The sequence below is a fragment of the Takifugu flavidus genome, chromosome 1, assembly GCF_003711565.1.
Source record: "Takifugu flavidus isolate HTHZ2018 chromosome 1, ASM371156v2, whole genome shotgun sequence".
NCBI lineage: Eukaryota > Metazoa > Chordata > Actinopteri > Tetraodontiformes > Tetraodontidae > Takifugu > Takifugu flavidus.
Window position 1 is genome coordinate 16135760 of NC_079520.1, and position 23412 is coordinate 16159171.

The following is a 23412-nucleotide window of genomic DNA, read 5'->3' on the forward strand; positions in this document are numbered from 1 at the left end:
TCACAACCTGCTGGAAAGAACCAGTTTCAACTGGAATTTCATCTTTAAAATTGCCATGACCCTGTGCATTAAACTGAGAATAATTTGGAAAGTTTTGGCCGACGTGCATGAGCGCTTCCGTAGCCTTGAGCTGTAAAGTCATCTCAGGGCCCAGTTGGATGAAGCGTATTCATGTCAACATTTGCCAAACATAACTGAAACAACACACCTGAAACTTGAAAGGCGACCTCTGACATGAATGGTTAAAGACTGAAGAGCTCGTGGCTGCTGGTCCTGCTCTTCGTGTCCTTCCACATTAGGCATCACGATGCAAGGACCCTGGCCCCCCGAGAGTGACTGGCCTGTGCTGGAGAGCTAATTTAAGCTTAACCTTGAAGTCATAGTTCACATCAAAAGCACCTGAAATCTTGCGGACGATTGAGCTGGTAGCATAAATGATGTAGGCCCACTTGAATATTACAGCTCGTGAACATGAACAGCTGGTTTTTATTCCTGGAACGCCAAAACTGCCTTACAGGTTCTCACGAGCAGATTAATGAGCAAGTTTATTGGGTGACTAAAACAATGCTGGTCTTTGGTTTTCTGTGACCAGGCTGCAGGTTTCTGTTTTAATATTACTGTATAAATATGAAGCACGTGCACACTCTAGCACGTGCACACTCTAAACTCAAGTTTTAAAGGACGTCCAAGTGCCCGAACGTCTGACAAAACACCAGCATGGTAAAAAGTCGACAATCAGCTCTTTCCGACATGACGTGAGCTGCTGTACCACAACAATCGCATTGAAGAGGAAAATAATAAAGTTTTTTGTTGTGTAATTTTGTAATTATATTTATCAAATTAGGAGGACGATCTCTTTATTATTCTGTAGCTAAATAGAACAGTCACAAATCACACTGCCTGTTCTCTGCATGACTTCAATTAACTGTAAGTTAAAGTAACCTCTTCAGGTTTTAGTGTAGATTTACACACACACACACACACATACACACACGCGCACACAGGCATAAAAGTGTGAAGTATTTTGAGTTCAAAATAAATTCAATACAAACCTTCATTAAACAATTGTATTTTAAAATAAAACAAAAGGAATAACTGATTAATTGAATGTGCCACCATTCAGCCAAACACACATTTAACAGATGGTGCCTGGAGCTAGAATAAAGGAGGAGTGTTTCATTCTGATCTGTTCTCTGGCCAGCTATAAACACACACCATAGTAACACATTAATCATCACGTAGCCACTGACAATGCAAAGCCGTTATTTTGGGAGATTGTTGACCACAGTCCCATGAAACTGGTAGCCTTTGACTCAGATATCAGTCTATTGAAGAGAAAATATGAGTTAAAAGCTTTGGAAGTGTGGAAAATGTGAGCACATCTACATACAGACTCCCACCCCCCAGCCAGGTGTTACAAAGGCAATGAACTTTGTCCCATGATTGCCTTAATCTTGGACCAATTACAAGATATGAGCTAATAATGTCCATATTTTATATAATAGTGAAGGAGGTGTAGCACAACGATCCAGCAAGTGATTTATACGGATTTGGACAATCAGGATTGTACATGTGGGGTTCGAACACCATTACAGTATGTTGTAATTATGAAACAGCCCTGGATTGTTTTCATTGTTGTTGTACTTTACCCCCAGGATGATGGAGGTCTCTCCATTTTCCTCTAAAGCCAGCAAAATCTCCCTGACGTGAAACTGAATCTAAATAACGGACTCCGTTATTGCGTCACGAGGAGGGACCGCAGAGCAAAAAGAGCTCATAAACAGGGTAAAAGAGGGATTATAGCTGATCTCTTTTCATGAAACTGACTACATGGAATATGGAATTGCGTGTGGTCAGCCCCGGCAACCTAATACTAACATAACAGTAACCAGCAGCCTGTCAACGCTGGCAAATGCACTCTGCTGAGAGATATGAAAAAGCAATTGAGCATGAAATGACGCATGTTTCCGACTGCATGGAAGCTGTTGTGGACGTGAATCAGCAGCCTTTCCAAGTGTGAAAATGATGCCATATTAATATACTTGTATTTATGTTTGAAATGTAAATTTACTTAATTACATCAAATACAGAGTATATTAAATGTTAAATAGGAAAACGCGTAATAGAATCAAAATCATAACGTACATGTACTCTAAAATTAAATAGAATCAATTTAAACTATATATTCACAGGACAGTAGACATTTTATCTCTATATATTCCCTAAATGCCCCCAAACTACCCAAAATGACTCTGAAATGAGGGCTTCCTTCTAAGACCTGCCCTTCTCTGCTACCTGAGAAGTTAAAGTGAATTTAGGTTAACCACTGGAAGATGTTTCCTCCTCTCTGATTCAGACCAGAAGTGGCATCGACATGTTCTGACCCGGACCTGGGATCCAAGATCAAATTCTCCGCTCTGAATGGAAAACACATTCCCGCCGCTCACGGCTGCAAACCTCCAGAGAGTCGTTAGTGAGGCACGTTTGACATGTGAAAGGAACCATGTGTGCTTGGGTGACGGGGTGCTGAACGGGTGTTGAATTTGGGTGCCATGGGTTTGAAGGCCCCACAGGTTTTATGTTAAAACCATCAGCTTTGCTGTCGCACATTCGGTGGAGGGACTGGATCACAAAAGTGAGGTGAAGACGTGAAATCTGATGACATTGATCCCTCTGACTGTGGACCAGCGAGCACCTGTTACTGGTATTCACAACTAAATGGATGAAGGCAACACAAATGTGCCACTAGGACTGTTTGAGTTCAACAGCTATCCTAAATCATCCTGCCAATCTGGTTTAAACTGTCGGGGTAACAAGCTGCTTTGGTTAAATCAGCACGGCAACAAAGTGAGGAGGTGAAACCAGAGCTCCATGGGGACACTGTGTGTCCTGTCACACCTTTACTATGAAAACCTTACAATAACATCAATACCAGTCTGCACTGGTTCAGATTTCACTCTGTAAATCAAACCCATTCACTGCAAAAATCCTCTTACTCTTCAACTGCCCCTCTGACTCCTGTGAGTGGTTGGCCCCATTAGACCAGACCTGGAGCCTGTGGGCAACGGCCCCGGGAGCAGAGAGGTCTTCAGCAGCCCTGGCTCCAGGGCTCCATTCAAAATACCCTGATTTTGGTCCTTACTGGGGTCCTCTTGAGCTGCACTTTGTCTGACCCTTCTCATAGGACCACTTTGCCTCAGGAGACCCTGCCTGGGGCAAACAGCAGGGGAGCAGTGGTATTTAGGGCACTCAAGCTGCACCCTTGCACCGAAGTGGTGGAGCGGCTCTGTCAGATTGGTTATTCTAAACATAAGAAAAACCCTTTAAAGCCACATATATCAGAATGGTGCATGTGTAAATTCATTGCAGCTGACAATAATACTGGCTTAACAATCATAATAATCGCTGTTTTATCTTAGCATTAGTGGTGAAAGGGTTTCAAAACAGTAATGAGTCATTTAAAAATCAGTCAATAACTTCTGACGCACAAGTTAGCACATATTTTTTTTATCTAAATAAAACCATAACTGAGTCGATGATGTCAAAGGTCAGAAACTCAACAGCTTTAGGACCAAACTGGGAGGATCTCTCACTCGACACTTATGGTGATGTACGACTGCTTTTCTGCAGATCATTCGGTGTGATGGCACACATGTTCCTTTGGTCACGGGGGAGCTCAAATACAACCAGCAACCTTTGAAATTAGCAAACCTCAAGACAGAAGACAACGGGTGACTGATATCTGGAGTTAGGGCTCAGCTTTTATCAAGGAAAGAGAGGAGGAGGCTGTTTCTGTGGAAACAAAAGGACATTTTCCATTAGCCTGTGTGAGCGCTGAAGGATTGGCAGTGAAATTAAGGATGAAAGTGCTTCACCTTAATGCATCACAACACATCACACGTTTTTATTTTGGGATGTGTCAAAATTCCCCATCCAAGAGTTGCGTCAGCAGAACCGCTGCCCATTATCAGTCTTATTATATTGATTAATGTCTGGGAGAATGAAATCCAGGCCCAGTTTAGAGTGTGTAAGAGTGAGACACCACTCACGAGTTCTGCTGTGTTCACACTTGACCACTCAGATGGGACCTTAACCCACCATTTTACAAGCTGTCCATCTATAAAAAATGAAGTGATGTGGTTTCTCATCCTCTTCTATTATTCTGCTCTTCTTTCCTCCTCTCCCACCTGCCTCTGTTTGCTGGAACAGAGGAAGCCTCTGCCAGCAACATACACAATTACGTGAAGAGTGATGAAATTATATCGCCGGCCAGGGCAAATAGCCGAATGCAGGGGATGGGGGAGCTAAGTGGGAAAGAGGGAGAATCCATTCTGCTTTCCTCTAGGGTCACAACAAATTCTATTGGGCCTGTAATAGAGACATTTTCCTCATCGGACTGTTATACAATTCTTCTTCTGCTCTCCTCGCTCTTCTGTAAAGATGATGCAGCATATTTTCTGTCTTGTTTGTCTGTAGTTTACCTCGTCCCAGCTCTCCTGTAGGACCGAATCTGTTCTGTTTTAGGACCATATGATGCAGATCAGGCAGATTATGTGTTATTGTGTCCACGGTTTAATTGTTTTTATGCAACAGCCAAAATCACTGATTTCAGCATTACTGATGCAAAGATGTGGTGACCACCTGTATGTTATTCTTTCATTTGATGGTGCTGTTGTATATAATCATTTTCTTACTCTTTCTATATGACAGAGGGAGATATTGAGGGGTATCCACTAAATTATGGCACATTTCTTAGTGCTGACATCTTTGTGACACCTGTCACTGTTCTGGTGTGCAGACGTTCTTCAGAAGCAACGTCTTTGTTCAGAGACGTGGTTATAAAATGTCTGCGGTCCGAAAGCAACTGATTAAAGCTTAAAGCCGTGGGACCGGTCCTGCGAGAGTCCTGGCTTTTATTGGTCACAATAACTCCGTTTTCACTGAGGATGAAGCTTTTATGTGCTATGAAGGAAGTGAAAAACGTGAGGGCACCGACACAAATCACACAGATTTCTTTTACAAGCTGGTAATTGTGGAGAAATTCCAGTTTGTGGCTTTACACTAAACAGGAAAGAGTTTATATGTTTGTCTGAGGGTGGCTGAGGGGGAAATGCCAATGAAATATGACTGTGGTAAATGCATTTGATGTAAAATCTCACGTTTCTTGTTTCTATTTATGCATCAGCGCTGTTCTCCAGGTGCCTGGCCCATTCTCAGGCGGACCAAAACCAGACTCCTTGTCATTTTCCAGAAGGCCCTTATTGGTTTCTTACCACTGCGTAGTAAAAATTCCACCCATCAATCGTTGCAACCGTCAATTTGACATGTTTCCGGATTAGAATATAGACCTGGTAGCACATGTGAATAGTTCATGCATTCTTCTCTCCTTTGATTCTTCTGTGGTTTGCTAATCTTGATGAGTGAGTCACTGAACCGATACAATGCGTCATGACAGAAAAGAGATTTGCAGCGGAAACACAAGAGCATGCAGACAAAAGAGCTACCACCAAGCCTCTGCCTGCACGAGGAAATACAACAACCATATAAAAACAAACACACAGCCCATTTGAGCCAAGACTTTGCATTTGGGTTGTTGGTCAATACTGACACATTAGAGAAGCAGGAACTGAATATGAAGTCACATGACTGGATCTGACTGGTGTTCAGAGCAGCCAAGGACAAGCGCTAACATTCTCCATCCATGTGAGGGCTCGTGTTTCCCCCCCAGCTCCCGTCTCACTGGAGAAAGCAGGTATTGGGTGGTGATCATGATATCACTTTGATACCGCCTCTAAATAAAGGAGTGATGTAATAGTGCACTGTGGCTGTGGAAGAAGACTCAAGACCAGACAATTATCCTCTATAAGATAATACTAGTCTCTATTATGGTGAGGAGCTTTCCCACATCCAAGAAAAAGGGAGAGCCTGTGAGTGCTTTCATGCGAAAGGTTCTCCAAAATAATTACATAAAGAAAGAATGGATTGCACTACAGATGGCTCTTTTTCTTAAAATTGCTCCTATAATCTGCTGCTTAAATGAGCAATTTGTAATCTGTTGTGTCCTGCTCACATCACCTGGGAAGCAGCAGGCTTCAGTGGAGACCTTACATATCTGTGGAGCCTTTCTGCCGTATTCTTCAGGCATATTTGTCATCTGCGACGACAGACAGAGCCCTAATCAGTCGGTAGCAGTGTTCGTGCTCACCTGAGGCAGGATGTGCTGCAGCTTGTCTGGTTGAGATGTACGCAAGAATGACTCACAGGTGATGTGAATACCGCGGTCTGCCCTCAAGTATTTCAGAATACACAAGAAAAACTTTTCTTGTGATCAATATCTAATACTGTTATTAGTACTGTTGGAACTAATGTGTAACTAATACTGTTACATGTGTGTGTGTGTGTGCGTGCGTGTGTGTGTGTGTGGTGTGTGTGTGTGTGTGTGTGTGTGAGTGTGTATATACACTGGTCATACTTTTACTTGCTGTTAGATGCTGAATACTGACTGTTGCATTTTCTTATACATTCTGTTAATTTTATTCATTTCTTGTGTAAAGGAAATAGAGTATTCTGGTATAAAGTATTCTGATTCAACCGGTGGTATCATTAACTGGGTTGACCTCATCCCCGCTTAACTCTGGCTAAGAGCACCTGGTCCTGGTGAGGTTTGTTGCACTCCAAGGCTGATTATGATCTCACCTCAACTGTTGATGCAGCTTTCTGAATCACTGGAGAGGAAAATGGGACTTAAACACAATGAAGCCCTTGGAACACATGCACTTCAGAGGGTTTTGTCCAGATCATTGTTGTCATGAGTGCTAGAGTAAAAGCATGTTGTGGAATTTTAACCTTTCGCGGGGGGGGGGGGGACTTGAGAATCTGATCAGACATGTAGGAGAGGAGAGTTGCATCACATTCATGGTTTAAGTCTGACACAGTAGAGGTGGCGCAGCAAAATGGCAGGCGCTGCCCTAACGCCTCCTCATCCTCTGGACCTGTCAGATTGCTGTTCCTGGGCAGCCTTAATCTTCCTCCTGTCCCTGTATTGTGTCAGGGTGTGAAAGAGGCTTCGGGATGTCTTCACCCTCAACGCATCCCTTTGACTGAAACTGGGACCTCCTGAGCCGGGTTTAACCCAGAGGGTCATCAGGTCCGTCTCCACGCACAAAAACAGCGCACGCTATTGCATTCAGGGCCGTCGTCCTGTTCCCAGTCAGGATCTTACAGAAGCAGAGCTGAGTGTCAGGTTCAGCTGTAGTATCACCTGTCAGGGTTTGGAATCACATCAAAGAGGGATAGTGAAAAGACTGAGATCCACACCCCGACTCCCAACAGTACAAAGAGGCAACGCAGCGTCCCCCCCGATCCTCCCCTGGGAGTTGTAATGGGAATGGTTGATAGCTCCGGTGGATGGCAGCCATTTGGACCCACTGGACGTACCGACAGCAGTGGATAACTCGCAGCTGCCCGTGAGGAACAAAGACAGACAATTGTCAACCAACAGCAGTAACTTGAAGGTCCCATGTGATGTCAAAAATGGAATACCTGCATCCTTTTATTCAGATAATGGACTCCCGTGCACTCAACACCCACCTTTAGCCTCTCCTTGTCTGGGAGTCTGGTGTTATCCTGTCTGCTGCATCATGACCAAATATTCCCCTCCTCCCCATCAGGAAAACAAGAGAAAATTGAATTATGACCGATCTGCTGCCCAATTTATCTCAAATCCTCCACGATGCAGATCTAATTTCAACCTCTTAGTACCACAAACAGGAAGAAGAAGCCAGTCGATAAACAGTCCATGGTCAGTGTTGGAGGCAGTGAAGTGGTGGTGGTGCTGGGGCGGACGGACGAAAGACAGTTTGGTGACACAGTAGAAAAAGAAAAGAGGATTGTCATTATCATGTGCTCTGTCCATCACTCACTCCATCAGCCTCTGGCCTTTAATTACCTGGAATAACGATTACGACATCAGACGGGCAAATTAAAAATACTCAAAAAAACACCTAATGTGATCCAGACTGTTTAACATAGGTCTAACAATAATTATAAAAATGATTATAAGAGGTAGAATGTGGGTGACTGATGACCATAGCATCAATGAGCCAACTCAACACAATGTTCTGAGTAGATTGGACCGACTGCAGGCTAAATTCTGTGATATTTGATAGAAAGTTTAAGGAGGGTACAACGGTTCCAGGCTGCGCTTTAAAAAATGAACTAATAAAATGAAAATTATCAAGAGACTGATGCTTTTTCTCTCTAAATTGAGTCACTGATGAGTATTATTAGGACTAAAGAAAGTGGCCGAGAGAGAATAAGAGAACCAGATGGCAAGAGGAAGCACTCTGGGAAACCTCTTATCTAATCTTCCAAATGGATGGCTGACGGAATCAGCATGTCACAGACAAAATAATGACCAGCGTTGTAATTAGGCTGTCTTAACCGCTTTGAATCTTAATGGAATTAATTGGTGAATAAGCCCAACCACATACAGTGATATAGGTATTACTCATACGAGGACCGATAAGATCTGATTAGATTTTCTTTTTTTCCATTTCAGTGGAACATAACAGTGTTACAACAGAAACGACGTTACAGCTCCAGATGCACAATAGATTCAGAACCATGCAATGTTTTTCCTTGTTGGGGAGAGTTGTGATGAAGCACGTCCACAAACAATGCAGCAAAGCTGGAAGTGGTTGGCTTTTTTCACATATTGCAAAGATTTTGCCCCCAGTTTGCAGAATTAGTGGGAACTTCTAGTATTACAGGTGCAGAGCAGTGTTCTCAGGAGTCTGCAATTCACCAGAGAAATCGAATTACTCCCCAGAGAAACTGTAGATGGCCGGAGATGTTTTTATTGAGGTTCCATCAAAACAAGAGGAGAGGAGAAGATGGAAGATGGAACATTATTTAACATTTATAGTGTTTTTATAGCGGAGCCACGTGTGTTGTGATTAATATCTAATTACTGAATACTGCCCTAAAACATCAAGTAACCTATCAACCATTCAATGTGCTGATTGACCTCAGTCATTTTTATATTTTCAAATTTTTCAAAATAACCTCGGTAATTTATCTACATTCCTAGCATTTGCACAGTGCCAAACATGCGCTCGCATTTGCGTGTCTGCATGTCTAGACAGCATCAGCATCAGCCTGGAGCCACTCAGGGCCTGAGTGGAGGACTTGAGGGGAGGAGAAGAGGCCGGGGACCTGATAATGTCCTTTAACCAGGTAAATATTGCAGAAATGCACATTTATATCACATCAACACACACAAACAGAATGAATGGAAGACCTCGTGCACTCTGCTCTGTCTCACCTGTCTCGATCTTCACTCAACTTTGTTCAGAGGAGCAGCTTAAACTTTTCCTGCTTTAGTTTAGATGGAATTATGCAGCAGTGCATGTGGCCAGTGGTGGTGACAAAGGGGAATAGTTGGGGTCAGATCCCAGATTGGACCCTTCCTGACCCCTCAAACACACCACACGGGGGACTTTGAGTGGATCCAATAAAGCCCGCTGAGCTTTTCAGCATCTTGTAAAAATCAACATGCCGTCACTCATATTTCCTGCCGTCCTCTCTCCTCCGCCTCCTTCTTCTCCCCTTGCTGCCCCTCAGAGACCTTTTCCTGAAAAGAATTTTAGGGGTTAAAAAATAATAATAATAAATTACAAAAGTTCTATTTTCTTACAGAATCTCAGTTTCAGTCAAAAAATAACTGACAAATAAAAACTCTGGTACGAGCGGCCACATATGGATGTCGTCACCTGTGACATTTTGACCTGAGATCAAAAAGGAGTCAGAACTGCATTTGGGTAATCTGATTACAGGATAGATGAGGGTTTTTTTAAACAGCCAGAAGAAATCGTGAGTGAACTGACGGAAAAATAACCAGAGGTTAAAGGAGCGCGCAGGAAGATACATTATACCATTGATTTTTAAATCTCTGCAACATTTATGACTTGTTGGAAGTTGGATCCTGATGCCGCTTTTGGTCTGTGTGTGTGTGTGTGTGTGTGTGTGTGTGTGTGTGTGTGTGTGTGTGTGAGGTTGACATTTTGACACGTAACCTAGAACAAAATCTTACGTCCCCATAATCGTCCAGCAACCTTTTTTTCTATAAGCTCATAGACAAAATCCATTTCAGCTTGTGTACTTTTTAAAAAAATTGTCTGAAAACAGAAGAAAATACAGCTTTGCCATTGACTCTTAACAACTGAAAGATGTCATAGTGATAGTATCACAAGTGTTTAGTTAGAAACACTGCGTTTACATTGTTTTCCAAACTATACAGAGAAATACTGTAGTATGATTTTGTTTTTAAAAAAACAACTCTAAAGTTTCTATATTTTGGCCTAATCACGTTATCACACACAGACATTCTCTTTGCAAGACAGACCATATGAAATTGGATCTGTTGACTACTCCTCTCATAAATTACCTGGATTGTTAAGAAGGCTGCGGATGAATAGCTGATTGTTCCTGAACATGGACTTGAATCCTTCCTGTGTCTCATGTGATGATGACTCGTTGCTGATGTCTTCTTTAGGTTGCTGTTAGAGACATTAGAATTTTGATTCCGCAGAAAAAACACTGCAAAAGGATATTTGCTCTCCTCTGAACTGCTGTTACTGGCTGCTGCTTTCATTCTATTTTTCTTTGTCCTGTCCTGTCCTGTCCTGTCCTGTCCTGTCCTGTGCTGTCCTGTCCTGTCCTGTCCTGTCCTGCAGCTGGACATGCAGCGTTAGTGTGACTATGTCTTGTGTGTTGAACACCTCTGCTCAGTGATGAACTCAATTTGTGTGGCATTAATCCCAGAATTACGTAATCTGTTACGTCGTTGTAGTATTTAATCATATAAATAATCAAAAATCATGAATACAGTGATTGTGATTAAAACCCTAAAGTGTACGTCGATCTTATGACGCCCCCTACTGTTGAAGAGGTTTATTCACTTTCTAATGGACAGTTCAGAGGACAGGTTACCGTTGAAGAATAGTCCAGTTTAGTCCTGGATGAAACAGTATTCTGAATAAAATGGTAACATTCAGTAGTAAACTGGCTAAAGAGTCCAAGAGGGTGATCTTGTTTTACACTGGATTTATCGATCTCAGCATCGATCTAGTCCTAATTTCACACATTAGCAGTGTCAGGTTAGACGATATGATCAGAACAGGATATGAAAAGAGTGGATCGGATTAGAACACGGTTATTCATTCCATTACCACCTGTGGAGCCACATCTGGTCCGGGTCATCATCTCCACAACATATACCATGTCTTCAGAAATAACTGTAATGTCAAACACATTTTAAGTGCATTATTGTCCAGGACATTAGGACATCGGTCAAAGAGAATTGACACAAAAACAATGGAAGACTCCAGATAAAATCCAGACATTGTGCCTTCAACAGTATTAATTTGTTTAATCGTGATTTCTATTGTGTTTCACACTCTGCAATATTGTTTAAATGCTAACGGCGTCACGACCGACACCTTCATTATGAAGACCCCGCCCTCAGTATCACACCTTCATTATGAAGACCCCGCCCACGTCAGAGGTACCACTGAAAACCAACGCGGCTGCTACGTATCGTACCGTAATATACCGTACTGTACCGTACTGTACCGTTCCGTACTGTACCGTACTGTACCGTACCGTACTGTACCGTACTGTACCGTTCCGTACTGTACCGTACCGTACTGTACCGTACTGTACGTACCGTACTGTACCGTTCCGTACTGTACTGCGTCGACATGTAGATGAAAGCGGCTAAAACTTTTTCTTTCTTCTTTCCTTTACATAAAGTATGTTGACTTAAGAACATGGACACAGGATGGCAGTATTACACCACCCTGATCCATTATGTGAGCCCAGGGTACTGTCCATGTGAGTGAGTGAGTGAGTGAGTGAGTGAGTGAGTGATGAGTGAGTGAGTGAGTGAGTGAGTGAGGAGTGAGTGAGTGAGTGAGTGAGTGAGTGAGTGAGTGAGTTGTAAGCAATTGCCTGCATAGACTGCAGCTTTGCTGTTGGAGCAGCTCAGTGTGTCTCCCAATACTGAAGGTGGACGCTGCTGTCCAACATGGACCTCCACAGCGACACACACCACACATGAGAGAAGACGGAGCTTCCTAGGGCATTCTGTGCAACATGGAGATGTTTGTCAAGCAGTGGTTTGCCTCAATTCTTCTGAAAGGAATGTTTTATTTGGTAAGTTTTTCAAAAATGAGTTCTTAAAGCCTCGTCAAAATTTTGACACAGATCGCTTGTGCTGTAGTTCCTCAGTGATGCTGCAAATTCACTCTTATTTTGTTGGGGAAATTAATGTGACAACCTTTCCCCTGTATTTGTAATGTGTTTTTGATTGTGTCCAATTTTCTCCCATTTTCATCTTCAGTTCATTTACACTGAGCATGGTGGTAATTTCACCCGTGGCAACAGAGCATTGCCTGGAAACAACCAGGATCCTTCCACACTGAAAATTCTGTCTCAGACTAGGAGTTTTATTCAGAACACTAAACCTGCCGTCAAACATTTCCTCAAGCAGGGATTTGTGGAAATACCTGGAGGAGATTCACAGTCACACTCGGACACCTCGTCAAACATAAAGCTTCAGCCTGTCACCAAAGTCCACAGAACGTCTACGTTCTCCAGGACATTCATTTGGGGGGACTTTTACTCTAACATCAAAACTGTCAAACTAAACTTGCTGATCATGGGCAAAATAGTGGATCACGGGAACGGATCCCTCGGAGTCTACTTCCGTCACAACACCACAGGCATGGGAAACGTGTCCGTCAGTCTTGTCCCACCAATGAAAGGAGTGGAGTTTGACCTGGAGCGTCAGAGCGTGCTCAACCCCAAAGACTCCAAGACCTTTAACTGCAGGGTGGACCATGAGAAAACCGAGCGCAACAGGAAGGTGATGCTGTGCAACTACGACCCATCCAAGACCTGTGCCCAGGAGCAGACTCAGAGCCTCGTCACCTGGCTGTGCTCTAAACCCTTCCGGGTCATCTGTGTCTATGTGTCTTTCTACAGCACAGACTACAGGATGGTTCAAAAGGTGTGTCCAGACTACAGCTCCCAGGATGCTTCAGTGCACCTACCCAGAGGTTAAACAGAGGTCAACATATGACAGAAAGTCAAGGTTTTAGAACCTGTTGTAGATTTCCCACATGAGGCGGCTTTTGGTATTCCATATTTTTAAGTGTTGGTGCATGATGAAAACATTAGTGAAAGCACTGTAAGCTTTGGAAATATGACTGTTGTGGAGCAACCGCAGTAAACACTTTCATTTTAGTGTCAAGTGATGTTTACAAAAATAAAGAATATCCATCAAACATAAAGTGTGTCTACCTGCTACTTTTAAGTACTAAAGATCGTATTATGGACGGGATTGTGGCCAATGCAATTTCTTGCATCATTGATTGCAATAAATTTGGAGAAAATCTGCAGGTAAATTAACTTTTGTCCCACATGTGTAGTTCGTGAAACGTATGAAGTCCCCCTGAACAGCTGTGAATGTCCCATTCCAAATGTTTCTGATACATGAAAAAAAATTGGTTATTTTATCACAGAGAGGAAAAAATACCAATTTCCACAAATGAACAGTGATCTTATTTTTCTGTGTACGTCCAGTGTGGTGTCACACTAGCATCCAAAAAGCAGAAGGACTCCAACATGGACACATAAATGTACTCAGACAACATCTGCATTGCATTCAATACAAAATAGCTGTGGTTTATTCTTTTGGGAACAAAAAATGGCAACAACTAAGTGTCAGTTCTCATAACCAGCAATATCTACAGGAAAGAAACAATGACGGTTCTTTAGATCAATTACGTTTCCAACAGGTTCAAACGATAACCTCAAATGTATTTCATACAGTTGTTGTTTTTTGTCATTGTGTGCATTTTCACCCCACCTTTGAACATTAAAACGTGTTCATTTCAACTTACTTTCGGCTTTCATACTTCTTTAAAAAAAAAAAAGAAGCCTTTTCCCCTTTATTTCATGACTGAAAATGCTTTTTGTTGACATAGCTTCAAAAACACTTGTGTCTGTACAAATTCAAATGGGAAAAAAACTCATAAAAACATTAACATGCCCAAATTTGTCACTGAAAGAATTTCTTGACCTTTTTTCTCCATTGTTAGTCTCCTGGTGGCTTCGTCTTTAGACACCACGGGATGTAATTTTCCCTTATGGGTTACCGGGACAAATTTATACATAAAATGCTATTTTCCCAAGAATGACATCAAGTTGTAATTTGCTATTTTGTGTTTCCTCTCCATTTCCCTGGCTATTAAAAAAATAAAATGAAATGGATGCAGATGAAGCAGATTTCTATGCCAGTACAAATGTACTGTTTTTGTCACAATCATCTTAAAGGGAACTTGTTGATGTTGGTGGTGGTCCAGCTGGGTCTTTAATCCATGAAGCTCGCTTCAATGTGTGCTTGCCTACAGTATTTCTACTCGACTGCTGGTCAGAGTTTGATGGGTGACCTGTAACTTTAGTGCAAAGTCTTCCAAAGTTTCTTTGGGAGAATAATTTTGATGATTTTTGTCCCATATCTGCTTTTTTAAAACTAGCCCTTAGTTGTCTTTCTTGGGGGAGGGTTTACCTTTCTGGAATCCCCAACAGGCCCATGTGTTCATGTGTTTAAGGGCAGACCCACCTGATCTACTCTAAATGCTAGAAGAAGAGCAAAGAAGCCTTGTGAACAAACACAGACTCTTTATCTAGACCTCCAAATTTCTGGACCCTTGGCTCTTTTTGAGGGTGTCGTGTCCATGTTCTCCCTTCCAAATGGATTTCTGAGAAAGAACTAACGGGATGTCGAAGGATTTTACCTCACACATGGAAAAGAGCACAACGTCAGACCTCATAATGCCAGGACTGAGGAGAAGAAAGGGGTTGGTTGTGATTTCCTTGTAAACAACAACATCCACTTCACAAGCCCACCTGCCCCACTCTTCCACTTCCTCCTCTTCCGGTGACATCGTCATTTTCCCTCACAGTTCACGAAGAGCAAATACAGCAGGAATGGATGGGGCTGAAGTGCCTTGGGGCAGGATGTAGGTAAGTGTAGTAGGTAACAGCAAGGGGAGTATTTGTCCTGTGTGTCAGGGGTGAAAAATTGTGGTTTGTTGTGTGTGAATGCTTGTGAGTGCGTATGAGTGGAGATGCCCAAAAGTGAGGCTGTTAGGATTGTTTGAGGCGCTTGCGTGGGGGTCCAAGAAAAGGGCACTGGGCTGAAGCCAGAGAGCGGTAAGCTTCGGCCACCAGGTGTGGGTGAGACGCCACCATGGACTTCCAACCGGCTGTTTCCATCACTTCTGCAGCATGGCTGGATGGCACAAGATGAGAAAAACAACAAAACATGAGTCTGAGGAGCAGCTTGTATGAAGAAATACATTTGTTTCTGCAGCAGGAGAACAACTGGATTGCCTAAAACTGCTGATAACATGTCATAGCACAATGTCCCTGCACACCGACAGGGAGACCCCCAGCAGGTGGAGGGTTCACTGGGCTATAAAGGGGTGTTGAGCGTTGCTTTGAACCATGCGACAGACAAAAACAACTATTTCTTTTCTGTCATAGAAATATTCTTGACCTACGCACCAGCTTAAAAGGTTTTGGGAGACCTCTGAGTTTACAGCAAGGATGAAACGTATGAAAGCAAGTGGCCAGAGTTGCCCCAGTATTAGGCACTGGGTAGCTGAATGGTCCAGCAGCCGTTTCCTCCTTATAACCATCAACCTAACAGTAACTGGCACCATCTGCTCTAACAGAATACACTCTCACGCCAATATCTGCATGAGATATTTACTGAGTCAGCACAGTTCCATCTTGTGAGAAGTCAGGTTGCCCTGCTCTTCCAAACACCCTCAACGCGTGGCAGCCAAATAAGGCCACGGGTGAAACGACGCTGCTAACACCAGAAAATGAGAGGATGAAATGTTCAGCGGACCCGTGACATCCCGCAGCCTCTGAGAAAGGCGGGAGAGATGTAACGCGAGTGGTGACGAGCTAGCAGAGTTTGAACTCACTAGTTGATGAAGTCCACGGCCTGTGTTTTGAGCTGGTCGGCGCTGTGCAAGTCAGCCAGAATGAGAATCTCAGCAGCATTTTCCACAGACAGGCTGGTGCATAGGGCGTCCTCACACATGACCTTCAGTCTCTCCAGAGCATACTGAAAACCAAGCAACACCTCATGAGTGCGCTCCTTATCTTCGATGTTCAGGCAGTATTTGGAAACAGCAGCTTCCAGTGATACCATGATGTCGCACTGATAATGACAACTACAAATGAAATCAAACTGAAATATATTACTTTGTCAGCTGCAGCCAACAGGTCGTCGGCCATCTTGTCCAGATTGGGAGCTTTGTCGGTGTAGATGAAGCACATCATTTCCTTGAAAACCTCTGGCTCCACATCATTGATCTCCACACGGTTCTGAGAGAAAGAGACAAGAAATAAAGCAACAAACAGATTTTTGTGCATTTTTTATTAGTCTAAATAGGACTGCACCTCTTCCACAGCGTTGAAGAATGCAAATGAGACTAAGCCGCATGAAGCCGTGACATTGGCCCAAAGGCTCCAAATGCAGAGAAAGTGACCAATATTTATTTATTACACTGACTTACTCAGCGCCCACTCAAGAATAAGGCTTATTCTTGAACAGGCTTTAGTTTTAGCAACTTTCTGTGCCAACATGCCATTTTCTGTCCATTACAAAGTGATTGTAGCATAAAATCTGTAACAGTCTGCGTTTAAAAATGTGCAGCTTGTCTTGTAATTTTATTTCTTATGGCCATATCATTTGGAGGGGAGAACGAGAGAAGCAATTTTGTGCTTCTGCAGCCTTGTCAGTGAAGAATGAATTCTGACCCTCAAGTACGGCTGCACAATTTCATTTTCAGGTGCACTATCATTCAGTTTCACCAAACAGCCCTGTGCCCTGCACGCCATTTGACAGAATGCAATTCTTTACTCATTTTAACACCTCAGAGTGTCAAGAAAATAAATGAGCAGCAGAACCACAAAGAAGGAAATCCAATTTATTCTTAGGAATAAGAATGGGTTGGGTCCTTGGACTCACCTTTTTGCTTTCCTCCATCTCATGCTCGAACATGGCGCTGAATACAGGAGAACGAGCTGGGAGGAGTAAAACGGGAGAACATTAACACAGAAGCAAATAGATCCGACAATAAAGCAGCACAGTAAATATACCCTCAATCGCTTGCACCAAAACTCAAACAGCTACAACTGCAACAACTCATTGCCAGAAACAGAAACACCCTTTGCTCCTCCCCCTCAGGGAGGAGGCCATGGACTGAACTGCTATTTCTGCTTATTTATTATGTAAAATTGTTTATTTTCTTAAAAAACTCATATGGCTTTTAAGCCGCACCAGGAAAGCGGGCTTTCATGTCATCTCATGTGAGTCTGGGACAAAAAAAAAGCCTTGGAAAACACGGAGGATAGACGGGGAGTGCCCAGTGCTGTCTGTACCTGCCAGGATGGCTTTGTGGGCTTGGAACTCCTGGCCGGCCACACACAGTGAACAGTCTGTGAAGCGAGAGTTCTCCCACAGGCCTCCCAGCTCATCTGCTAGCCGGCAGTCGGGCACCTTCACCATATTCATGGTGTTCTGTCCGGATATGTTAACAGAATCCTGCACCACACTTACCTGAGAGAAAGCAAATGAAGAAAAGTGATTTTAAACAGAAGCACAAAAGAAACAGTATATAACAAGGAAGAGCAGTGTACCTCACAAAAAAGCGTTAGCTTATCATCAGGTAGGAGGCCATTGGCCTCTTCTAGGAGGAAGTCTCTCCGGATGAACTTTTTGAAGCCCCAGTCTTTTCCCTGAACAAAACGATAAGCTCTCTGGCTTTCTGCACACAGGAAGATCAGATGGAGCTCACACACAGGAAGAACCAAACAACGGCATGATGGCAAAATAGTGCAGCTAGAGGAGGAAGCGTTGAAGGCTTTGGATGATTTACACCACCCAAAAGACTCACCCATGGCTTTGGTCTCCTCTCCCTTGGCATTGAGGATGGAGAACTTGAACTTGGCACGCACCTCTGCCTTTGGACAGCTGACCAGCAGCAGGTAGAGAGACAGGTAGTCTTTACTCTCCTCATCCAGACCTTTAGGATTCACTCGCAAACACCTGATGGTGGAGGGGACAGCCCACAAGAAGTTAAACTACGTGGGAAGTTTCACTTCTGGGAGAAACTAGTCACGCTCTTGTCAGTTTTACCAACTTCTTTTTTGGTGCACTTCTGCAATCTTATTATGATGACAATAACGCCACCTCATAGTTTAATGGCCCGTATGCTGCGATGCTATCACATATCCTTGAAGTCTACTTGATATTAACTATCAAACCCCTTCTAAATTTAAGACTTATTCAATATGTAACTCAGAAAACACAGAGAGGGACAACTACTGATGTTAACACGGCACTGAGCTCTCATCTACACACCACTTTAGCTTGTCGTTGGCCCCAGAGGAGAAGGTGGAGCTCTTGATTACTTCTCCCATCTCCTCACGACAGAAGCTGAAGTTGTTGATAGTCCACATATAAGAGAACTTCACCACTTTGATCTGGCAAGGAAACAAGACGATGATGGTTAAACAGTAACTGTCCTATAAGGCCAACGCGAGGTGAAAAACTGCATGTAGATGTTTACCTGTGTGTAACACCAGCTTTCGGCCACAGGCCCACTGGACATTTCCGCAGAGGGGGGGGGACTCGGGACTCTTGCCATTGCCAGCGTGACAGAAGGCGTCGGGGGCGAGGGGGTCGGGAGGAGGAACCTGTGACTTTTACTTGTCAGTGTTCCCTGACATCCATCTGCATCAGTGCACGGTGAATGGAAGCAGTTTGCCCCCTGCAAAGAGACAAAACGAGTGTGATCGGTGCAGTTCGGAAGCCATTCGTCTCAATTCGATATGTAAAAGTTACACGCTCACAAAGATGCATGAACCAAAGCACTTTAAAAAAAAAAAAAAAAGTAAGCATCATTTAGTTGGTACAGTCGTCCCCGACCTGCACCAGAACAGCAAAAGATTGATGGCCTGTGCCCGAGATCAATATCTGCTGCAATCGCAATTAAGTTTAAAAAAAAAAAAAAGTGTTAATAAATAAAACGGCCTCCCTGGACTACGGTGGGAGCTGGGGCCACTAGGCAGCTCCAGAGGCCGGCAGGAAGTGTGGGGAGAGGGCGGCTATACGCAGGCCGCTTCATTCTAAACAACAACCAGACACACTTGGATGGACTGATCAGCTATGAGCTGAAAACGTGCACAGTACACGTCCCAACCCTGCAGTAACATCCACTTCTTGGGTGTTTTTTGGGTTTTTCTTTTTAAATGTATTCCAATAAACATAGCAAGTCTGACTGAGGTAATGATTAACTATGAAACGTTGAAACGTGTGAATGTTTCAGCCCACAGTCTAAAACAGGGTGACAGATCATTGTGACATCTGTGTTGTCGGTCGGATGAGAATATGGAATTTGACCGCACTTATATTATCCTCTGTGGTATCTTTTACATTATGTAATTATCTGCACAGAAAACCTTCAGGAGTTGGCGAGGATGTTCTGGAAGATTAGATAAGTGGATCACATGATAGAGTGATTAGGAATAAAAGCTGTTTGCAGCACCTGCGGTTCCTAACGACAGCAGTTTGATGAATATGTGAGCCAGGAGGTTTGATCAGATGGGATCTTGCTGGAATAGGATTATTTTGTGATAGTGAAAGGCATCACAGCTCAGCTGGCACAGAAAAGATGGTCCGAGGCTGCACTCGGAAGGAAAAAACACCCAATCTTCCGAGTCTGAGACAGTGGAAAGTGCTACAAATGGAGGAGGGCGGGGATTAAAGAAGGGTGCGCGCAGAAGGAAAAATTGGACCTAAAGTGATAGAGGAGCCAGAAGAGATAAATTACCACAGAAATTGGTTGGATGGAGACAAAAGAGAATGAAATTGGGGCGTGAGAGAGAACTTCAGGACAATTTCAGGGCGAAGCAGATTCGTGCTGCTGACACACAGGAAACTTTAACACAACCTTCAAATCTGTGCGCTCCATCCGGGGTCTCAGATGTGCCAAAAGCTTTGGCACATTCTCATTCAAACTCCTCTACGTGTTAAATCTGTTGGCATAAAAACGGAACTGCCCGGAAAACATCTGATGGCACGCCGGCTCGGGCTGATGATTCAGAAACGGGATGAGAACTGCGACATTCCGTTGGAAAATCGCACCCTTGCGTGTTTAAAGGAGTTCACCAACTATTTAAAACACAATTCCATCTTCAAGACTAAAGTGTGTCAGTACACTTCGGGTGGTTTTGTGGCCACAACAGGATAGATATCCAATTAAACCCATCAGAGGATCAGCAGACTGTGGTTCAGGAAGCTTTCAGACGGCTGCAGCTGGGGTCAGTCGATGAGTTGAAACACATGGCTGAAAAAAGGAGGATTCGCTCTCTGCCCGAAACCAAAAACTGACTACATGGGTCCATTTCAGACAGCAGTAACCAAAGGGGATAAACGGAGCGCCCACTGCTGAGGCGTCTGGGAACGCCGTGTCTGTTCCCAAAGCTTTGGTGGTTGAGGGGTGCAGTAAGACCCAGGCTAGCCTTAAAAGTCTAATTGGTACAGGGAGCAGAGATCGATTGCTCTGCTGCACGTCGGGCGCGTGTGGGAGCGATTCCATATTCTGCCCCTGGTCATTGTGCCCCCCCCTCGCCTAAAAACTCAATCTCAGAGAGGTATGAACTATTGATTTTGCTACAGCAGCCAGCTTGCTTAGCTCTCATCCCTGACTTTGTGGAGACCCACAATTACACCGAGAGGGATTTGATGGCCAAACCCACCCCCCAAAAAATCCAGGCTTTGTCCTCTGTCCGTATTTCCTCACTAAAACTCCCCCACCTCGCTCCCCACTAGGCAGGAGAGGTTAATGGGGAGGGACTTCAATGCATATGTAATGTGTGGAGCCCCCTGTGTCACCTCTAGGGCAGATGTTCCTGCAGGCTGCAGAGCACTGCAGCATAGAGAGGAGCAGCATTTGGCACAAGTCACCTTGTTTTTTAACTCCTTCTTGATTCAACACATCGTTATGAATATACAAAGTGTCTCTTAATGAAGTTGAACCAAACTACGTGCAGGTGTTGATTTATGCCTTTGTAAAAAAAGACTGATTTGCATTGTTGCTGCAGCCAGATGCTACCGCGTCTTTCTTCAAACCACTTCTAACAAGGCAAAATTGTGTTTGCTGTAGCATTTAGATGCCTTTTATTTGACACGTGCCCGACTCCTGCACCTACCCTACACAAAAGACAAGCTAATAATCACAAACGTACAGCAAATTTCAAAAAGAATCAAAAGAGAGGCTGAGCAAAGAAGGCAAAACCTACCAAACTCAACTTAAATTTGGTCATTTTAAGACTCGAGGACATGGTGATTGTGTTGTGTATGTGGAATAAGGTGGAATTCTGCCTTATAAATAAGGACTACAGTACAGTACAAAAAGCCTTTCACAACATTTTTCTCATAAAAACTAAAGTCAACACATAAATAAAGGATTTAGCAATCACAGTAATTTAAAAAAAATCAAATAACCCAGTTAAAAAGCAACTACAGATGAGAAAAACTACCACCTGTGGCTGCTCTTCAGCAGGAATTAACACACATCTGTAAACGCCACCGTGGAAGCAGAACAAGAAAACTGGTAAAGTAAAACTCCAGCACCTGTATAATTAGTAAGTAAATAGTTAACCAGTAAAACAAGCCATTTAAGAAGTTTTCTCAAGCCACTGTTTTATAGTGAACGTGAGGGGGGCTGAGCTGCTGCTGTCAGGAATGCACATGTTCACATGATCTGAGCCACATAAAGAGGAAAAAGGTTTAAAACTTAATTTTAAAAACTCATCTGGGCTTCCTTAATATTTAAGACGCGTCTCCTCCTGTCAAAGGCGCTTCTTTAGCTCTGAGCTACCTGGAGGGACTCGCTCTCCTTTAAGCCATCGCTTCTGGCCAAATAACTGTCCCTTGTTCTTTAAGTGCAACTGGACGCCGAGTCCTGTCCTCAGGAGTGTCTCCACTGTCCATCTGGTCCCACCTATGGACAGATCTGTACATTCTTTACGAAGCTGAGCAGCATAAACCAGGTGATGCTGGGGTGGGGGTGGACAGTCTCTGGGTGTGTTAGCAGGTTCAAAAAGGCTGACAACCAGGAGGGTCCAATATTTAAATAATACAAATGACAACGACAGTAAACCAGTACAGCATCTCACTCTGGGACTGGAACCAGTTCATTCAGAACTGAAGGTGTCTTTGGGAAAACTAAAGGAAGTCCAGGTGGGTTTTTAAGCCAAGTGTTCTTGGACCTGGGCGACACCGAACATTCGCCGACAGCCTGAAATTAAGGTTTTTGTTCTCCGTCCCGTAAAACCTGGATCCTCACACCGATTATGATGCACCGTCGACCCGAAACCAGCGCTTCACCCCCGGTTGGAACCAAAATAACGCAAAGACATCCATCCTTCCAACCAAAGCACATGAAATGACACATGATCAATTAGCTCCTTTGTGAGCATTTGAAAGGATCGAGCCTGGACACTATGACCATCCCAATCGCTGCCTGAATATACTGTATATGTCTTCCATGGATATTAACATCACACATTATGACTACAATTGCCCCAACATAAGATTTTGAGTAGGCGTCGACAGTCGCGGATAAATCACATAATAACATGGACAGAAAATTGTGTGACTCACTTTTCTATTCAAGTCTTATGGAAGCTAGATGAGACGTTTGGTGTGTTGATGGTAAAGAGGGAAAATTGTGCCATAAATAAAACAATCATGCGATAGCATGCAGGCTAGTTGTGGAAGCTAGGCTGGTTAGCGTGATTAATGTAGCAACAGCAGACAAAAAGCTCAGCAAGTGCTGGCAGAAACGGGACATATCTGCCTTACAGGTTGAATTATAAGACTTTTGTCCGTTCATTCGTGCCCTATCGATTCGGTCTTACCCAATAGTTTGGTAGAATTATAACGGTAGTTGTCCGAGATCTCCTGTTGTTGTTTGCTAGCAAGTTTGCAATCTCAGGAATGGAGCGACCTGCGCGGCGAACAGTGACACCTCCCGACCCGGAGGATCCAGAGCCTGAGAAAAAGCTCCACTCCGGAGGAAAAGAGCCTTCATGCAGATCAGGAGCGCTTGTTAAACACTAATTTACTTCATCTTTAACGTCGCTCCGCTTGAGCCACAGTTTAAGATATGCGATTCACGTTAACACAAACAAATCCAATTAAAATGGATTCACCCTAAAGGTGTCCCAGACAGAATTTGCTTATTTATCTTTATG

General features: G+C 43.6%; 2 protein-coding genes and 1 long non-coding RNA gene across 5 annotated transcripts; 1 reads left to right on the top strand and 2 right to left on the bottom strand.

Moving 5' to 3' along the window:
* Nucleotides 1-6496: 6496 nt before the first annotated feature.
* On the bottom strand, nt 6497-11497 carry LOC130537009 (uncharacterized). 3 transcript variants are annotated; one of them, XR_008953532.1, is made up of 6 exons: nt 11376-11497; nt 11235-11297; nt 10448-10559; nt 9326-9634; nt 7591-7834; nt 6497-7460 (listed from the first exon to the last, which is right to left on the bottom strand). It is a non-coding gene; the product is annotated as an uncharacterized LOC130537009 (long non-coding RNA). The 3 variants fall into 3 exon arrangements; XR_008953530.1 differs by having other exon boundaries at nt 7591-9634; XR_008953533.1 differs by having other exon boundaries at nt 7543-9634.
* A 499-nt stretch (nt 11498-11996) lies between these two features.
* LOC130530870 (neurexophilin-1-like) lies at nt 11997-14003 on the top strand. Its single transcript, XM_057042399.1, has 2 exons — nt 11997-12216; nt 12404-14003. Exons 1-2 carry the CDS (start codon nt 12157-12159, stop codon nt 13124-13126), a joined length of 783 nt encoding a protein of 260 aa, XP_056898379.1. The 5' UTR covers nt 11997-12156; the 3' UTR covers nt 13127-14003.
* On the bottom strand, nt 13720-23194 carry LOC130530864 (speckle-type POZ protein). The gene is made up of 10 exons (XM_057042387.1): nt 23077-23194; nt 18720-18920; nt 18512-18633; nt 18045-18196; nt 17788-17915; nt 17530-17707; nt 17117-17172; nt 16348-16470; nt 16065-16207; nt 13720-15361 (listed from the first exon to the last, which is right to left on the bottom strand). The coding sequence occupies exons 2-10, from the start codon at nt 18795-18797 to the stop codon at nt 15217-15219; spliced, it is 1125 nt and encodes a 374-aa protein (XP_056898367.1). The 5' UTR covers nt 18798-18920; nt 23077-23194; the 3' UTR covers nt 13720-15216.
* Between the last annotated feature and the right edge of the window lie 218 nt (nt 23195-23412).

What these genes read in the sequence shown, in the direction of transcription:
- LOC130530864 (XM_057042387.1), bottom strand. Translation starts at nt 18,797, where the DNA reads ATGGCAAGAGTCCCGAGTCCCCCCCCCTCTGCGGAAATGTCCAGTGGG. An exon ending in GCCAACGACAAGCTAAAGTG is followed by an intron (nt 18,197 to 18,511) that starts GTGTGTAGATGA and finishes CTCCACCATCAG; the next exon opens with GTGTTTGCGAGTGAATCCTA. An exon ending in AGCTAACGCTTTTTTGTGAG is followed by an intron (nt 17,708 to 17,787) that starts GTACACTGCTCT and finishes GCTTTCTCTCAG; the next exon opens with GTAAGTGTGGTGCAGGATTC.
- LOC130530870 (XM_057042399.1), top strand. Translation starts at nt 12,157, where the DNA reads ATGGAGATGTTTGTCAAGCAGTGGTTTGCCTCAATTCTTCTGAAAGGA. An exon ending in TGAAAGGAATGTTTTATTTG is followed by an intron (nt 12,217 to 12,403) that starts GTAAGTTTTTCA and finishes TTTCATCTTCAG; the next exon opens with TTCATTTACACTGAGCATGG.